The sequence below is a fragment of the Rhineura floridana genome, chromosome 2, assembly GCF_030035675.1.
Source record: "Rhineura floridana isolate rRhiFlo1 chromosome 2, rRhiFlo1.hap2, whole genome shotgun sequence".
In the NCBI taxonomy this organism is placed as follows: domain Eukaryota; kingdom Metazoa; phylum Chordata; class Lepidosauria; order Squamata; family Rhineuridae; genus Rhineura; species Rhineura floridana.
The window spans coordinates 30,906,607-30,923,825 of NC_084481.1; the positions used below are offsets into that span (position 1 = coordinate 30,906,607).

A 17,219-nucleotide genomic window follows, 5' to 3' on the forward strand; every position below is an offset into this window, starting at 1 on the left:
CCTTCCCTAACAGTCAGCCAGCACTCTGCGACTACTGAATCTGTTCAGGTCTCACTGGGCAGTTTCAAGGTATTTCCCCCCCCCTTTAGGGTTTTTTTTTTTTTGTACTTCCACTGACCTTGGATTTTCCTCAAATGTGCTGATGCCTTTTTCTTGTATATAAGGACTGGCACTCAGAGAACTGAATTCACTGTTAATATATATGACAAGCCAAGAAAATTCAATACAAGGCCACATGCCAAATTATGTTCTAATAATTAATTACTTCTGAAACAAATCATTCTTACTAAGATTGCCAGGAGAAGTGTCGTTTATATAAGACATTACTTTACAATGTGTGTGCATCTTGTACTTCAAGAGAGTGCCAAGGCAGCAAATAGGAGAGTAAAAGAAATCACTGGGGAGTGGTGAACACATTGAAGTGATAGGGGATGTTTATGACTGCTGTGTGCTGCTGCCCGAAGATTGTCTAGACAATCTATCTTTTCAGCATAGCCAAAGAAACATAAAAATATTACACAAGCCAGTAGAAATCTTTTCATTGTATATCAAGCCAGAAGATCTTGGTAATTCTGTTGAAGTACATGACAAAGAGCTATCCCAGTGTTCCCAGACAGAAATTAAATTTTCTGCAAGAGGAATGACCAGCCAGATGGCAAGCTGGATGGCTTGCAGTTGACTACTTCCATTCAGGTAAAATCTAGAGACACAGTTCACATGTGCATGGATGACACCTGATTTTGCCCATGAAGGTCAGAATGGAATCCATTTTAAAGTGTTATGTTTGAGGAAATGCAAAGTCACATGAAATTTCTGTTTATGGTATTTGATCCATGAGTGCTCATTAAGAAAAAAAGTTATGCTTTTATTGGTGCTTTATTTTGATAGGATGATACTACATACCTTTCAAATTTTAAACGTTAAACTTGGTTCATCTTTGTAACAAAGCTGAGGAATTTTATTTTTTTTATTATTTTGGGGGTTGTATTGATATTTCATGTGTTAACAAAATTATAGTTACAGCCAAATATTTCTGGAGCACAGTAAACCAGATCCTCCCACCATCAGATTGCATATTTATTGAGTCAGCTCTCAGTTTTGAAGATTTCATAGATCGGATGATGATCCCAGGGCTGGCTTGTGCTTAATTTTCTCAAAATGTGAAATTATGACAATGGGGCTCCATTAGAACATGATGGCAGAGGTGTAAGAAAAAATGACTCATGATGTGTCCCAGGCTGCTGGTGTCTTTGTTAAGCTGGACTCTGATCCACTACACGTACTGTGTTAGCATGCCCAAAACAGCACCTGCTTGGGCCAAAGATCCCTGGTATGCTAATGCTGCATGCATAGCAGCTGAGGGCCTAGCTGAAATTAGAATGCAAAGCTGCAAAGAATGCATGACACTATTCTCTCCATACATGCACGCACCCTTTTATGCTCCTGATAAAGAGCTTTGATGAGTAATTTTTCATTTCATCCTAATAAAACTACTGGCTTCTGTGACTTTTGGATTTTCCCTAGCATAGACATTCATTCCCACTCAAAATTCAATTTTCTCTATAGTAAGTGAATATTCATTGAAATGAAGATTGGCACTTGCCTAGTATTTTCAAAGCTCTCGGTTGTAGTTTGCTGCCCTGGAGTTCTATCAGAGATTGATCATTCCTTGTGAAGAACATTTCTTGGCATGAAACAGAATAGGTTCCTTTGGAGGGTGGATTGGAAGCTTGCTGACCAGGGCTCCTTCTGGGTAGAAGGGCGGGATGTAAATTTAATAAATAAACTAATAGAATAGAAGCTGCATGCTGATCAATCAGCCACATTCTGTCACACTGGAAAACCATTGGAAAAATCCTGCCTTTTCCAGAAAACCCTGTCTTTCCAGAAGAAAGGAAAATACATGGTTAGCCATTCTTTTCTATGCATGTTGCCACTTTAAACTGCCTTCTAAACTCAGAATATGTTTCCCACTAGCTTCATATTGTTTGATAATAAGATGAATATATGCTCACGTATGCTCACTATATTCCTGTTGTAGGGTCCCCTCGGTTTAGCTGGTTCATCAGGTTTTCCAGGCATACCTGGCATGAAGGTAAGTCACATTTTTGTTTGATTCTGTTAGGGAAATGTTTCTCCATTTTTATGGACTGTACTCTCCAATATGCATATTCAGGTTTTGGAAAAGGGGGCAAACTCTCATAAACCCCAATTCTAGGAGTGTTTACTCAGGAGTAACTCCCAATGATTCAAAATCAGCCATGTCTTAGTTGATTACTTGATTCAGAAATTAACTTTCTTCATTTTTGCCAGATCCTGTCTAACTGTGGCCTCATTGCTTACAGGGTTTGTACTATTCTTGTGGCTGGCTGTTGTTATAAGGAAGATCCAGCAGTAGATTCTTTGGGAAAACAGTGTTGCAGAGAGGCTGCTTAGTCACTACTTGATGTCTGGATTCTAGTCACTATAAGATTGGAAGTGGGCTTGGGGGGCATTATCAGTACCCCTCATATCACGCAGAGAGTACCAGCTGAACTGGGAGATTCCTGATTTGTTTGAATGTGGGATTATCTTTGACCTTTGACCTGAAGAGTGAAGAGAGTGGGGAGCAATGAGAAGGCTAAAAGCTAACTCCCAATGTCACCATGGCTAGAATCTCCGGGGCCCAGTAGCGAACACTCCCAGAGTTGGTATGGATAGTTTGGAACAGATAACATGGGAAGGGCGTCTAATGATATTATATCTTCTTTATAATGGAGAAGGGCCATAGCTCAGTGGTAGAGCATCTGCCTTGCATGTAGAAGGTCCCAGATTCAATCTCTGGTATCTCAAGATAGGGATGGAAACACTTGAGAGCTGCTGCCAATCAGTGTAGACAATACTGAGCTAGATGGGCCAATGGTCTGACTCAGCGTAAGGCAGCCTCCTATGTTCTTATCCTCAGAAGTTTCCAAAATTTCCATGGATATTAGAAGACCTCTTAATTTCCATTTCATGAGTGAAAAAATTCAGCTAGATGGACTAGTAGTGCTCAGTATAAGGCACCTTCCTATGTTCCACCTAGCTAATGTATATGATTTTTAGCTCAGTTAAATATCATCACTATTTCTGTTGGCTTTTAAACATAACTTTATGTCATTAAATAAGCTCTGGCTTTGTATGCATTCTTTTAAAGCTTATATTGATTGATTGATTTGTAAGAAATCTTGAAAGCTATAAACAAAAAAGATGTAAAAATGTCTAACTAAAATGTCAGCAAAAATAGAATTTCTGTCCTCTTGGTTTGGAATAGCTGGGTAGAGTGCCCTTCTCAGAGGCAACTCATGTAGTGTGCAATGCTATAGGTGTTTACACTGGGCTGAGGGGAGTTCGGATATGACAGATCTCTGGCTGAGCTGACTGGATCGCAGCTCAGCCAGGCTATGCCAGCATAAATTCCTCAACCCAGCTCAGTGTATGGCTCAGCTGGCAAAATCCCACCTCTCCCAGCTCAGCCAGGGCTTAGATAGCTCAGCTGAGACCAGCGTTAGTCACCAAAAGGGGCAATCCAGTGGGGGGCAGGACAGATGGGAGGGGGACTTACACAGTATCCTATATCTGTTCAGCTTAGTCACGTGACCTCCATACCTGGCGAAAGTTGAGCCAGGGAAAAGGGTGGTCTAAGTTACAGCACACAATAGATCTGTTTGTTGCTGCTTTTATTTCCTTTCCGTTAGTGTCTGTTGTCTGAGCCGGCATTCTCCCCTCCCAAGGGCTTCTGAATGGAGTTAGGATCTGACTTACTTTAAGCTGGCGTAACTTCAACCGGCTGAAGTTTCGCTGGCTTCCTCTCTGTAGGATGGCTCTGTTACTGTTTGGCCATTGCTTAGCATGAATATGTGAGCATAAAGGCTCCGAAAGAGGAGATTGTGACTGCTTTGCTCCTCCTTGGTCATTCTGCTGCTGCGCTGCATTGATCTAAGCCATTGTTTGGCATTACGTGTCATCCAAACCTGAGTTTGTGGTTTAGCTGTCTCCAGACTAACCATGAATTGTAACCCAGGTTTGTCCTAATGAGACTGGGTTCGGATGACGTGCTAAGCCAAATCATGGCTTAGCTCAGTGCAGCAGCAGACTATGAGGGAGGAGCAAAGCAGCTGCAGTCTCTGCCCGGGAGCCTGCACGCTCGTACATTTGGACTAAGCCATGTTCTGGTTTAACGTGGTGTGCAAACCAGGCCAGTGTATGGGAACAGGGATTAACCTCTATTTTCCTTCTTAGCCTGCAGACAAAGAGAAATAGCACTCAACTCCCCACTGAAATGACTGTGCAAACAGTAAAGTACTTTACTGCAGAAGTTAATGTAGGGGCAGGCTGTTTGAACTGATACATATGAATATATCCGAGGATAACATGAAATATCTGAGTTCTAAGTTTGTTGTTTTACAAGGCTTATGTTTTGTTTTTTTAAAGACTGTGAATGTGGTGTTGTTTAGCTGGATAGATCTGGTTGCAGCATCCCTTAGGAAATGGAAACAGCTGGAAGTGCAGTTCATTTTAATAGATGTTGGCAATGCACCTGCGGTTCTGTGCCTGCAGAAAAAGCCATACAGCCAGGTTTTCTCATTTATAAGCAGTCCTGTTCTCATGCGAGCTCATCTTCTCCCATGCTTGACATTAATTTTTAAAAAAACCTACAAGAGAGGTCATTTCACTCAAAGAATTACAATAGTGAAAACACACCGTTACCTTTAACATGATGAGGGTATTGGTTTTAGTTATTATTTATAATTAATCATTTACAATTTAATAATTATGTTATTACTTCCTTGTCTGTTTGACCTCAAAGTACAACCAATGGCAGACTATTTTTTCTCAGTGTTTTTAGTGATGTTTTAAACCTTGTCTATATTTAAGAATAGGTCTATAGCAAAGCAGAATTCTTCATAGACTAAGGAGGATTTCAAGAAAGTACTGAGATCTTATCAATTACTGTGACATCATATTTGCAGTGAAATTTTACTTTTGTTTCCCTGTCCTATTCACATTCAAGCTGCCAGTAGCAGGCTGCGGGGTGAGGTGGCAGCACTCACCTGACTCACCCCTCCTTTTTCCACTGGTCACCCACCCACTTTCTGGGTTGCAACCTGGCAACTGTAATAGGGGTTGACCACCTTCCTCAGGTGGGATTAACAGATGCTTGCCTGAATCTTAAAAGCTTTATAATGGGAACAATGTTCTCAGATTTCCCAGCACCCCCCTCTACTTTGGTACTAGAGCAAGACATCCAGTCTCCACCCACCTCTTCCCTACAGTATGTGTACAAAAGAGAAAGTATACTGAAGTAACTCTGTGGAATGGTGGAGATTGAGCTGCTGAATCTTTTCTCTGTCCTGAACTCCTTAAAGTCTCAGCAGAGCAAACATCTGGTAACCATGTTCTTGGAGACAGTATTAGGACTAATCAGTCTAGCAGATGTTTTATGTTGTGTTTACAGTTGGCAGTATTCACTAAACAATCATTAGTCAATGCAGTCATTTAAAGGATTAAATAATAATCCTTTTAATGGATGGGGAGGAAATAGGGCCAGGGCTAAACAATGTAAACATGTGAAGGAACTTGGGGAAAGGAAGCTTTTTGGGTTTGGTTTTGTTTTTTAAAACCCACATGGGTTAAGTTCCTCTGTTTTATAAATCAATAGAATGATACCAAATTACATTAAGGGACACATCAGACATATGTAATGTGTCTTCTACTAATTTACAGCAATTAACATGATTTGAATTTTATTTTTATGAATGTGATAGGTGATAGTGCCATAATGCGCTTCTATAATACCTTTATTACATGGATTCTATAATATCTTTATTTGGAAGTGCTCATTTCACTATACCTGGAAAACTGGAATTTTGGGAAGTTGGATATTTTTTTAAAGAAAAAAATAGTTACAAAGGTACAACACAACACAATTCAATAAAAAACTTAAGAACTTTATTGATACCCATTTATAGGATTTGTATACTCTAAGCTCAGACAAGATGTTGTCAGCAGTGATTGGGAGGAGTATCCAATTGGCTCTGCTGGTGCAGCCACGCAGTCCCAACCTCATTGCTGACCTGCCTCGTCTTATCCACACCTGGGTAAGATGCAGCAACATCAGTGTCAGGAGGGTGGCTTTGGGGCTCTGCCCCACCACACCAGCTGCAACTGGATACAGGTGTGAATGGGCTAGACCAGCCTTTCCCAACCAGTGTGCCTCCAAATATTGTTGGACCACAACTCCCATCAGCCTCAGCCAGCATTGCCAATGGCCAGGAAAGATGGGAATTGTGGTCCAACAACATCTTGGAGGCACACTGGTTGGGAAAGGTTGGGTAGACTCTTGGTCTGATTCAGTGACAGTCTCTTTACAGTTTAATTCCAGAGGCATCAGTTGTTGATAGTATTTTTCACTTAATGGTGATGGTTTCACATAATGGTGATGGTTAGTATTAATAAACAATTTCCTCTCCCACTCCCCTTCTGATGTGAAACTTCAGGGTGAAGCTGGTCCAACAGGAGCACGTGGTCCAGAAGGCCCTCAGGGATCAAGAGGTGAAACAGGGCTGCAGGGTCCGGCAGGAACATCTGGTCTTCCTGTAAGTTCATCAGAGTTTCATCACCTAAGAGTGTGAGCCATACATTCCTTCTTTTATAAGAGTCTTCATTCTCATTGAGGTGGTGAAACTATGCCTAAGCCTCCTACTGCTGGATTGCAGGTGGAGACTCGCATTGAATCTTCCTCTAAATAAATAAAAAATAAATAAATAAAAAACCCTCCATATGAAAACTAGCTTGCCAGCAATAAGACATGATGGTGAGGATGATTGCCATTTATAGACTGCTTACTGTCTGGAGATCTTGAAGCAATTTAATACACGCACCCCCCACCCCCACATATACGTACATACATAAAAACAAAAAAAATACATAAACACTATTCATATCCATAAACATAGCATCATAATGAAATGAGAGAGCATTGTAAGGCAGCATAAGGTAAAATCCCAACCAACATAAATATACTGCTCATGCAACCACTCACCCAGTCTCACTGTCACCGTCTATTTCTCACAGCCACTACAGTCATTCACTACCTTCCACATTAACCCCATCAACCAACATACACAAACGACTCACACTCAACAGTGTTACAACCGACATACAAGGGATTGCTGCCCAGTATACACATGTAAGATACTGTCCCCATCTAAGTACTAATGGGCTCATGCGCCATGCCTACTGGATCATCTAATATTCGTCTCCTATCTCTCACCTGGGAGAGACCCAGTTCTATATCAGAGCAAGCTCTCGCCCTGATGGTGAATGTTTCTTTATGATATCTTGATTTCTATATAGAGGAAAATGTGCGTGCATGTGTGTGGAAGTGCATTCACTTATATGAGTGCTCATGTGTAGTTTGAAGTGGTACAGCCCAGATACAGGTTTACCACCTCAGTGAGAACCAGGCCATGACTCCTCTGATGTATCACTGAATGCATAGCCACCAACCTTTTTGGGCCTGTGGGCACGCTTGCAATCAGGAGAAACTGCCGTAGGCCCTATTCAAACCACTGGCTACAACAAAATGCTTCTTTTAAGCCTACTTTGAGTGGAGGAGGGGTGAGTCAAGGCCTGTGCAGGCATATGTGCATCTGTGGGTGCCACAATAATGATTTCTGATTTATTGAGAATTAATTATCTGTGATGGGTAGCTTAAGATGTCCAACTTAGCATTCAGATTCTCCCAAATGTATTTTTAACAGGGAAGCCATCTTGTTCACATTGACTTTGTGGCTAGCAATAATTGCACATGAAATCCTATAGTCTCTTAAGATGTTAGCAATTACCTTGCTGAAATTGCGTAGACATTGGATTGGGTCTAGTCTTCTCCTTCTGTGGGTGGAAATGTTCCTTCCATGGATGGAAGATTTATGATGCATTAGTGGAGGATCCTATTGATACAGGAAGTGACTTCTGTCCCTCCCCCTACAGCCCCCAGGGCCACCTCCCGCACTGCTTTGAAGGGTTCCATTTGGCACTAATTTTGCCATAGTTTCAGCACCAGAGAAAGATGTTTTTGTTTTCTCAGGTGTTTTGACAGCATCAATGGTCGCATGTTTGTCTTGTTTTGGTATTCATCTTAGGTTGAGGGGGATGATTATGATAGGAGCGAACCCTTCTATGACATTACATTCTGAATATGTTTTAAACACACGTGTGTGGTTTTTATTATTGCATTTTTACTTTGGTTGTAAATCACTTCATGACAGTGGGAAGTGATACATAAATTTAGCAAACCTAAACCTACCCCCCCAACATTCTGGAACAGTGTGGAAGATGGTTGTGGGGCTGCAAGGGAAGGGGGGAATATGCAAAAGTCACATCCCACGCACTCCACTGGCAGGAGCGAATTCTGGCTCCAAGATATGTATGTGGGTTTCCAAGGTTCTAAAGAAGTCCACCATGCTGTGTCCAATTAATCAAGGTTGTTGTGGCTAATGCACATCACTGTCTTGTGTGACTAAAAGGTAGTTGGTTATGATACACAAATGATATGTGCCAATAAGTATTAGCCCATGGCTGACTGCCTTTGATTTCATTTAAAGCTCCACGTCTGTATTCAGTGTAAGGAATACTGAAAGCTCCATTCTTCAGAGATGTAGACACAATGCACAACAAGTGAACATTTGCACATTTCCCTTTTTCTGTCTGTTGTTGAAAGACGGTGCACACGAATGGCAAATTTTGTTGTCAGTGATGATGTAATTTTGCTACTTTTAGGGTGCCGTTGGTACAGATGGTTCCACAGGTGCTAAAGGGCCAACAGTAAGTGATCGTATCAAACATACACATATACCTGTTAAGATGGTCCCTTCACTTCTGTATGTGTTGTCAACCATATGTATATATATCTTGTAGGGATCTCCAGGTACTTCCGGGCCACCTGGCTCACCAGGTCCTCTTGGTTCTCCAGGACCACAAGGCAGCACAGGTTCTCCTGGCATCCGAGGGCAAATGGTAATGATATCATTCTCACACTGAAATTGGTACAGTAGTCAAAAGGACACTAATGTTGGTAGCGTCAGCATAGTGCCTAGAGTAATCAACATTAAAGAAGTGATATAGATTGGTTTCAATCATTCTTAGACATACTCCTGTCACGGCTGAGCCATTATCAGCAATCAGAGGGGAGCCTGGAGCCAGAAGCCAGAAATGGTGCTAGAGAGTTGGAGCTGAGGAGCAAGCCAGGTGTCAAAGCTGAGGAACAGAGCCAAACATAGGAGATGAGGAATGCATAAAAGAACACCAGAGCCAGGAAGGCCATTGCTTCTCAACCAAACAGGAAACCTCTTACAGCCTTTCTTGTCTGAGAGGGCCCAATGGCCAGCTTGAATGAGTGGAGCCAGTCCAGAGCCTATGAATGCTCTGCTATCTAGGGACATAGTTCTGTGATTCACCACATGGGGGCAGTAGCATGCAGAGCCAAAGGCTGCTGACGCCAGTCTATGTGGTTCATGACAATTCCCCATTATTTGTTGGCACAACTTTCCAAGACCATTGCCAAAACAGCTATATGTTCACTTTGGGGGACCCTACAAAATGACTAAGATACATCTGCTAGTGTGTAAAATAACATAAGAGCCTTAATTTAGATGTTAGCTTTAAATGGAGAAAACATTAGACATACTGTACATTTACTACAGTGATGTCTCAGCCATAATGTCATTGCTACTGCACCACTAAGGTTATGTGGACAGTAAGGCAGATATAAGGAAGAATTCACATAAATCATTGTACTATCAGTTTATTTATTTTTGTACTTCTTTTTTAATTAAAAGAAAACTAATGTATCAGACACATGATGTTTTCCAGCATTAAATATTGCCACTAGTAAGTGTCCTCACTATCATGTCTGACAAACCCAACATTACTGATTATTGTTTCAATAAATGATTTTTACTTTCAGGGAGATCCTGGTGTGCCAGGGTTCAAAGGAGAAGCAGGTCCTAAAGGTGAACCTGTAAGTCGTCAAAATTTATAATCTAGACACCACACTTAATTCTCCCTCTTTCAAAATAACACATTTTCAACCTCTTATTCATTTCTATCTCTAACCTGCGGCGTAGTCACACAGTCTTTTTCTGGCTGTTTTTTTCCTTTTATTGACTTTCTCATTAAGGCAAAGAAATGTACTTCTTGGTTTTAAAGAAACAATATTAAACTTAATCTTGCAATCTTTTTGGCTTCAAGGATCCCACTCTGCTTAAAGGGATAATTCCAAGATTTTTTTAAAAAAGAAAAATACCCCATAATCTCTCTCTGATTATCTTAAATAGCTTGTAATATAATATACAGTTCCAAGTCATTAACAACAGAGGTGTCATTAACTTGGAAGCCTTCAGTTACTTATGTCCTTCCCATAATATTAAACAAAAAGGATTTTATGAGCAGAACCCAATCCCAAATATGTATCTATCCTTCACATTTGTGTCCTACTCTTCTTCCAAAGAACTGAGGGTAGCATACACAGTTATAATCTTTTGCAAAGTTGGTTTGATTAACTGATTTATAGGGGATTGCCCAAGAACACCTGAGATCTTTGTGGGCTTTGTGAACAGGTCTCACTAGTCCAATGTACTGTTCACTCTCAGTAGCATGTAAATGTTCTGAATCTCTGCTTCACTATCAAAGTTAATTTCCAAACCAATATAGTTGGAATTGTTCTGTAGAGAAATGATTAGTGGAAGGATTTAGGAATTGGCCCTCATTGTTTACAAATGTTTTCTATTTGTTTGATATATGATGCACTGAGTTTTGAAAATGCAGATTATTCATTTAGTTTGTGTATAAAGAAACACCATTTTTTCTAAAATGAACATTTATGTATACATCATACAAATGAGTAATTATATAATTCATTTCCTCTAATGCTCTTTGGCCAGTGGTCCAGAATTGCTAGATCATTAGAATTTACACAACCAAGCAAACAATCGTAAGGTATTATTACAGAAATGCTGTCCATTTAGGCATCCGTCTTCATGAAACTGTAGTTGCTGATGATGAAACAGAAAAAAGAAGTGACAGCATTTTAAACACACAGCCATTGCTGTCTGTCTTGTGTGCATGATTATGTGAATTAAAAATGGATACATTTTACAAATGGAAATGTTTTTTCTCTAGGGCCCACATGGCCCTCAGGGCTCGATTGGCCCCATTGGTGAAGAAGGGAAAAGAGGTCCTCGTGGTGATCCAGGATCAGTTGGCCCTCTTGGAGCTGTGGGAGAAAGGGTAAGTATCACAGAAAAAACTAAACAAAAGCACAGTAGTTTTGTCTGAGGCCTGTTCAAGGAAAGCTCCATTTTTTTTGTTCCTGAGGTGCAAAATCCATCGCTGTGTACACATTATATATTTAACGTACATGGCTTCCTTCAAAGAGCCCTGGGAACTGTAGTTCAGGGTGCTGAGAATTGTAGCTCTGAAGCCATCATCTGCATGCCATCAGAGAGGGGCATGGCCATATCTCCATAGGAAGAAAGTTTTACAGAGAAGGCCCTATCCTGCATCACCACATAGTGAGCCATGCTCTCCGAAGGGACCATAAGATGAGCCCCTCCTACACAGGCCACAGTGCCCTACCTGGCAGATATGGGGTTAGACTCTGCATCAAGTAATTGCGTCCTGAGTACCTTGAATTGGACCTGATATCAAATAGACAGGCAGTGCAGTGCACATATGATTGATGGTATATGATCTCTTTTTGCTGCGCCCCTTACAACAAATCTGCACTGACTGCATCTTCTAGACTGTCCTCAAGAGTAGTTCCATGAAGAGCACTTTGCAGTAATCCAGTCAGGAGGTTACAAGAGCTTGAATCACAGTAGCCAGGTTATCTCTGCCCAGGAAGGGCTGTAGCTGGTGAACCAGCCATAACTGGAAGTAAGCACTTCTTGAACCGGGCCATCTGGGCCTCAAATGATAATGCGAAATGCTATATATGGATTTCAAACAATGCAGATTAATCAGAAAATGAGACTTAATAGACTTATGGGTGAACACACATGCAAAAGTGACACAGTGTGGAAACAGACTGATTCATTCATTCATTTTCATAGGATAGATTCTGATCCAGTTGTCATGTGGTAGAATGGAGGACTAAGTCTCCCAATCCCCCTCCCAAGAAGCTGATCTGCACAATTGCTATGTGTGTACAGCCCCAGCAGTTGGATTGCTGGTGGAATCACATGCACCATTACATATTTGCAGCATGTACACTTTCTCATCTAGCTGTTTACTTGGAAGTCAGCTTCTGTAAGTGCATGGCCCTTTGTAAATTCAGAGCATGAGAACGTAACCAGCAGGAGTGTTTAAATTATGTAATGGCAGAAGATCAAAGAACTGACACAAATTCATTAGTAGCAATAAAAGTTGTGTTAGGCACACTCTGAAAGAGAAATATAATACCTGATGTCATAGAATGGCTGCATAAGATTATGTACATACTAGAAATGGGGGAAAATAACAATCATCAGATTGGACATGAATGTGGTAATTCATTTCTAATGAGTAATTAATTTTTGAAACAATTGTCTTGAAGCTTTGCAATTGCCAAATTACAGGTGATCAGTGTCTTACATTTGTTCAGTCTGTAGAAATGTAACTTTGAATATTGCAAGCATTATTTGAATATTGCAAGCATGTTACCTGTTTCTAAAAAATAAAAGGCATAACTTTGATTCTGTAGGGCCCTCCTGGAAATCGTGGCTTCCCAGGTTCCGATGGGTTGCCAGGACCAAAGGTAAGTTGGCATGAAAAGCTACAGTGGAGCTGTACAGAAATGGGAAACTGAAGTAAACAGACAAAGGTACTTTATAACTAGAGGCAGGGTCCATGGAAATGCTGCATTGACATGATGGAATTCTGTGAAATTTGTCCAGCAAATTTCAGCAAGTCCCCATTTTCAATGAACGCCTCTGGTGTCTGCAGTATGTATGCTAGCGTTCATTGGTATTTGCCTATCTATTTAATTTTGCTTCAGGAAACTTTTATTCTGTTGTTCCATTGGCTGATAGGATTTCTGAGGAAAATGAATCAATTTGAAATAAATTCTGGATGGGTTTTGTAAAATTCCTCTTATGGTATGATTGAGAGATGACTTACAGAAATAAAATCCAGTGATATATGTATATATAAACACCCCCTTCTAATTACACCTGATCCACCACTGACTAATATGACTTTGATTTTCTTTGCAGGGAGCTCAAGGAGAACGTGGTCCTGCAGGGGCTTCGGGCCCAAAAGGAAGTCAAGGTGATCCCGGTCGTACTGGTGAACCTGGCCTCCCAGGTGCCAGGGTAAGGAAATAATCAGACATACGTCTATGTTTAACACTTCCAAAAAACAGAGGTGAATGGTCAGTTTAGTAAGTCTAAAGTCTAGACTGATTTGAGAGGGCACACCAGCATTTTTGCTGGTAAAATTCACTAGGCATTATATGAGTTGTTTCATTAATGAAAGTCTGTCAAGTGAACAGAAAAAAGTGTTTGTGGGAGAATTGGGAACATCGTATAGATACAATAGATTTCTTTAAAAATGATTAGTCTTTCGAGCTGTTTGGAGGCAATGCAAATGTTAGTTTTTTTATAGATCACAACAAATGAAACAGTGGCAGGTGATATCCATAACTTAAATAATGTGGTAATATTAAGGAAATGTCTAAATGCACCTTATGAATATATGTGATTTTGGGCTGAATCTTGCAGTCAAGTGCTAAACTGAGCATTGTTTTGTAATATCTTCCTTTTATAGGGTCTTACAGGGAATCCAGGTGTTTCAGGTCCAGAAGGAAAACCTGGACCTTTGGTAAGTACATTTAGAAATATATGGGGAGAATGGGGAAGGGCAGAGCAATCCAAATGCTGGGAAGCCGGCGTAGAAGGAACTGGTGGAAAGCTCCATAGGACCTCTCCCGCTCAGGAGCTGCTGGCCTGGCTGAACGCTGGTTGCATCGGGAGTGGCACGCACGAGCAGGCTGGGAAGCACCGGCTCTGACAAACTGGCCTCCCGGGGAGTAAGCGCTCCCCATAGGCCACAATGGGAAATAAATAACATTATTTTCTGTGCTGGTCTTTTGGCCAGTGGAGTTTTGTGGGGAGATCAGGACCCAGGGGAGAGTTCTGAATGTGAGGAGGAATGTGATACCCCTGCCATCCCTCCCCTCCCCTCCTCGTTTTCAGGGCTTCTGCCAGCTTCTGCTGGCCCTCCATCCACCATGGTGGCTGTCCCTGGTGGAGCTCCTGCAGTGCCAGCAGGCTCCTGGCAGTGCCATGGTTCAGCCGTGGTGGAGCCCGGCTCAGCCAGGAGCTTACCGGCACAGCAAGGGATCCGCAGCATCCAACTCACCCCAGCCCAGCAGAAAGGTGAGTTGGATTGCGCCCTTAGTCGACTCTCCTGTAGACTTCCAGTTGGGTCATGCTTTACACATGCTTGATGTGGTTACGCTAAAGTTCTCAGGCCGAAGGTGCTTTCAGATGCAGGGCTTAATATTGCAAATTGGTCATTTAGAAATTGCAAACAGGTTGCTGGCAACAGTGTGATGGTTTTTTTTAAAAAAAACTTATTGGATTTTCTGTAAAAAGGGTAAATCTGGATTAAATGGTGAAAAAATATTGGCTGGCATTTTGATGCTGGCAATGCCATGTGGATTGTGCAAAGAAGGGATCATGCTTGAGTTGCACTGATCCCACAAATACCACATGTCTGGAAGCATCCTAAAAGAGTAGGATATAATAATAATAATAATAATAATAATAATAATAATAATAATAATAATAATAATAATAATAATAATAATAATAATAATAGAAGGTGAGACGTTAATCCTTCCATATTGGACTAGACTCATCAGGTATTGTAGACATTATTATTTCTTGTTAATGCTACTTTCTTTCCACCCTCCTCAAGGAGGCTGGGGCTGATGGGAGCTGGAGTCGAACAGCATCTGGAAGGCCACAGGTTTCCCATCCCTGCTTTATAGACATGGGCTAACCTATGTTATGAATGTAGAATCTGCCCTTTACTTGTCAACTCCACAACTTGCATTAGATAAGTTACTGCATTCAGATTCAGTGGATCTTTCCACATTCCTAATTCCCTAAGGACACTGAATTCTGCAACCAAAGTGCAGATGACTTTCTACACGGAAAAAATAGACCAAATATATTTTAATATTCAGAATTAAGTGCTTAATTTTCTTGTAGGGTGCTCCAGGAGAAGATGGTCGACCAGGCCCAGCAGGTTCAATAGGAATTCGAGGTCAGCCAGGCAGCATGGGTCTCCCTGGGCCAAAAGGAAGTAGTGTAAGTATCATGTCCAACAATTTACTCTGATTTATAAAGCTGGATATATTTTGACTTATACTACTACTACTAATGCAAACATAAATAATATTCTCCTTTTTTTGCCAATTAGGGTGACCCTGGAAAACCTGGTGAAGCAGGCAATGCTGGTGTCTCAGGGCAAAGAGTGAGTATTTTGGCATTTCTCATTGTCTAAGACCACAATATTTCTGTGTGTCACACACACATATGCATGTGTGTTCACCAAATCAATTTTCTTTTATTATATGATTTTAGGGAGCTCCTGGTAAAGATGGTGAAGTTGGCCCTGCTGGTCCTGTTGGTCCACCTGTAAGTTTCCAAGCAAAAATAACTAAATAAACTCATTGTGGTGTGATTTGAACTATTTGTCCATACATCCCCATGGGTATATGTCCATTTCAATGATACATTCATTCATCCATTTTAAAAAGCGTGGAAGGATCATGAGATTAGACATCCATGAATATGAATATATGTGCAGAATTGTAGTATAGGGTGGAATGAAGAGGCATAGGACTGCTGAACTGGAGGACAAAGACTGCAAATATATTATGCAAAATATTTAAAATATCAGTAGGGAAGCCTGTTTCAAGCCCCTTGAAATATTGTCAAGAATTGTGGGTTTGTTTTTCAATTTGAGATAGGAGAGCAGGTGTCTCATTTTATTCTTGTTATTGACTCCTGCCACAGAAGCAATATATTTTAGGGTTTTGCACAGAAAAAAAGATTTGCTTTGAACTCCAAATCAATGCTTCAAAAAATAGACTAATTTTGTCCAAAGCACTTCAGAGGCCTCCCAGTTCAATTTGGATCCAAATCTCAGTGTGGAAAAACGTTTTTTTGTGCCTCCTCTATTTGCAGTTATGGGAAAATTAAAAAAGGCTATAACTTTTGTTTTGATTTGACAGAATTGGATGGAATGTGCAGGCATAGTTTGCCTCTCCTGAGTGGACAAAGCTTGCCAAATTACAGATAAATATGTCCAAGGGTTTTTGTTTGGCACCCTTGCATTTTTTTTCAGTAACTGTTTATAACTTTTTATTTTTTTGGAGAGAATTAGATTAACTCTGTAGGCTTACTAGCCCAATCCAAGATGATAAACCCTGCCAAGTTTCAGAAGGATAGCTGTAGTGGTTTTCCTGAAAGAGCATCCTTCAGAGATTTGGGGTGGTTAAAAATGATTAACAAACTCCCCCACTATTTTGTGGGCAATTTGTATAAAAATAGCATACATCATTGAGGTGCCCCTAGTTAACAAACTTTCCAAATTACAAATACGTTGATCCAGAGGGTTTTGTGCTAGGCACCTTTAAAGTTGTTTTTGTGCAGGGGGGGAAGAACTAAAAGGGATGTGGTTTCTTTCCTGTGGTTTTGTGAGGAATAATGTTATAATGAAAATAGCATACATTGTAGATATACCCCTAGTAATTTAACCTGCAAAATTTCAGAAGGGTGGCTGCAGGGTCTAGGAAGTTATTATAAATGGAGGTGGGGTGCAGCTTCAGTCCTGTATTCTACTTAATTGGCTCAGAGTCACAGAAACAAAATACAATGCTGGCTTGATACGAGTGGATATCTGGGCATGTGGGCTTGAATATTTTCTAAGCAAGTAGAACTAGCAAAGAGCACAAAACAGACAATAACCAGGTGATACATTGCATCAACACCCTTCCCCCAAAGTGCTATGACTGGACAGCCCTGGTGAAATCCTATTCTTTGATTAGAAGCCAGACCTGTCAATCACAAAAGAGCTCTCAGCACCCTGACATTTTCCTCATATAGCAAGCTTGGGGATTAATGTTTCAGTTTTTCCAAACACTT

The 17,219-nt window shown here is 40.8% G+C and overlaps 1 protein-coding gene across 1 annotated transcript in view; it reads left to right on the top strand.

The window, feature by feature from the left end:
- The window catches only part of COL5A2 (collagen type V alpha 2 chain), a 189,289-nt gene that overhangs the window by 137,126 nt on the left and 34,944 nt on the right, over window positions 1–17,219 (top strand). The window contains exons 18-29 of the mRNA XM_061608231.1: window positions 2,042–2,095; window positions 6,519–6,617; window positions 8,803–8,847; window positions 8,941–9,039; window positions 9,989–10,042; window positions 11,203–11,310; window positions 12,764–12,817; window positions 13,275–13,373; window positions 13,828–13,881; window positions 15,279–15,377; window positions 15,490–15,543; window positions 15,654–15,707. Coding sequence (XP_061464215.1) covers window positions 2,042–2,095; window positions 6,519–6,617; window positions 8,803–8,847; window positions 8,941–9,039; window positions 9,989–10,042; window positions 11,203–11,310; window positions 12,764–12,817; window positions 13,275–13,373; window positions 13,828–13,881; window positions 15,279–15,377; window positions 15,490–15,543; window positions 15,654–15,707 — 873 coding nt within the window. The remainder of the gene's footprint in view (window positions 1–2,041; window positions 2,096–6,518; window positions 6,618–8,802; window positions 8,848–8,940; window positions 9,040–9,988; window positions 10,043–11,202; window positions 11,311–12,763; window positions 12,818–13,274; window positions 13,374–13,827; window positions 13,882–15,278; window positions 15,378–15,489; window positions 15,544–15,653; window positions 15,708–17,219) is intronic.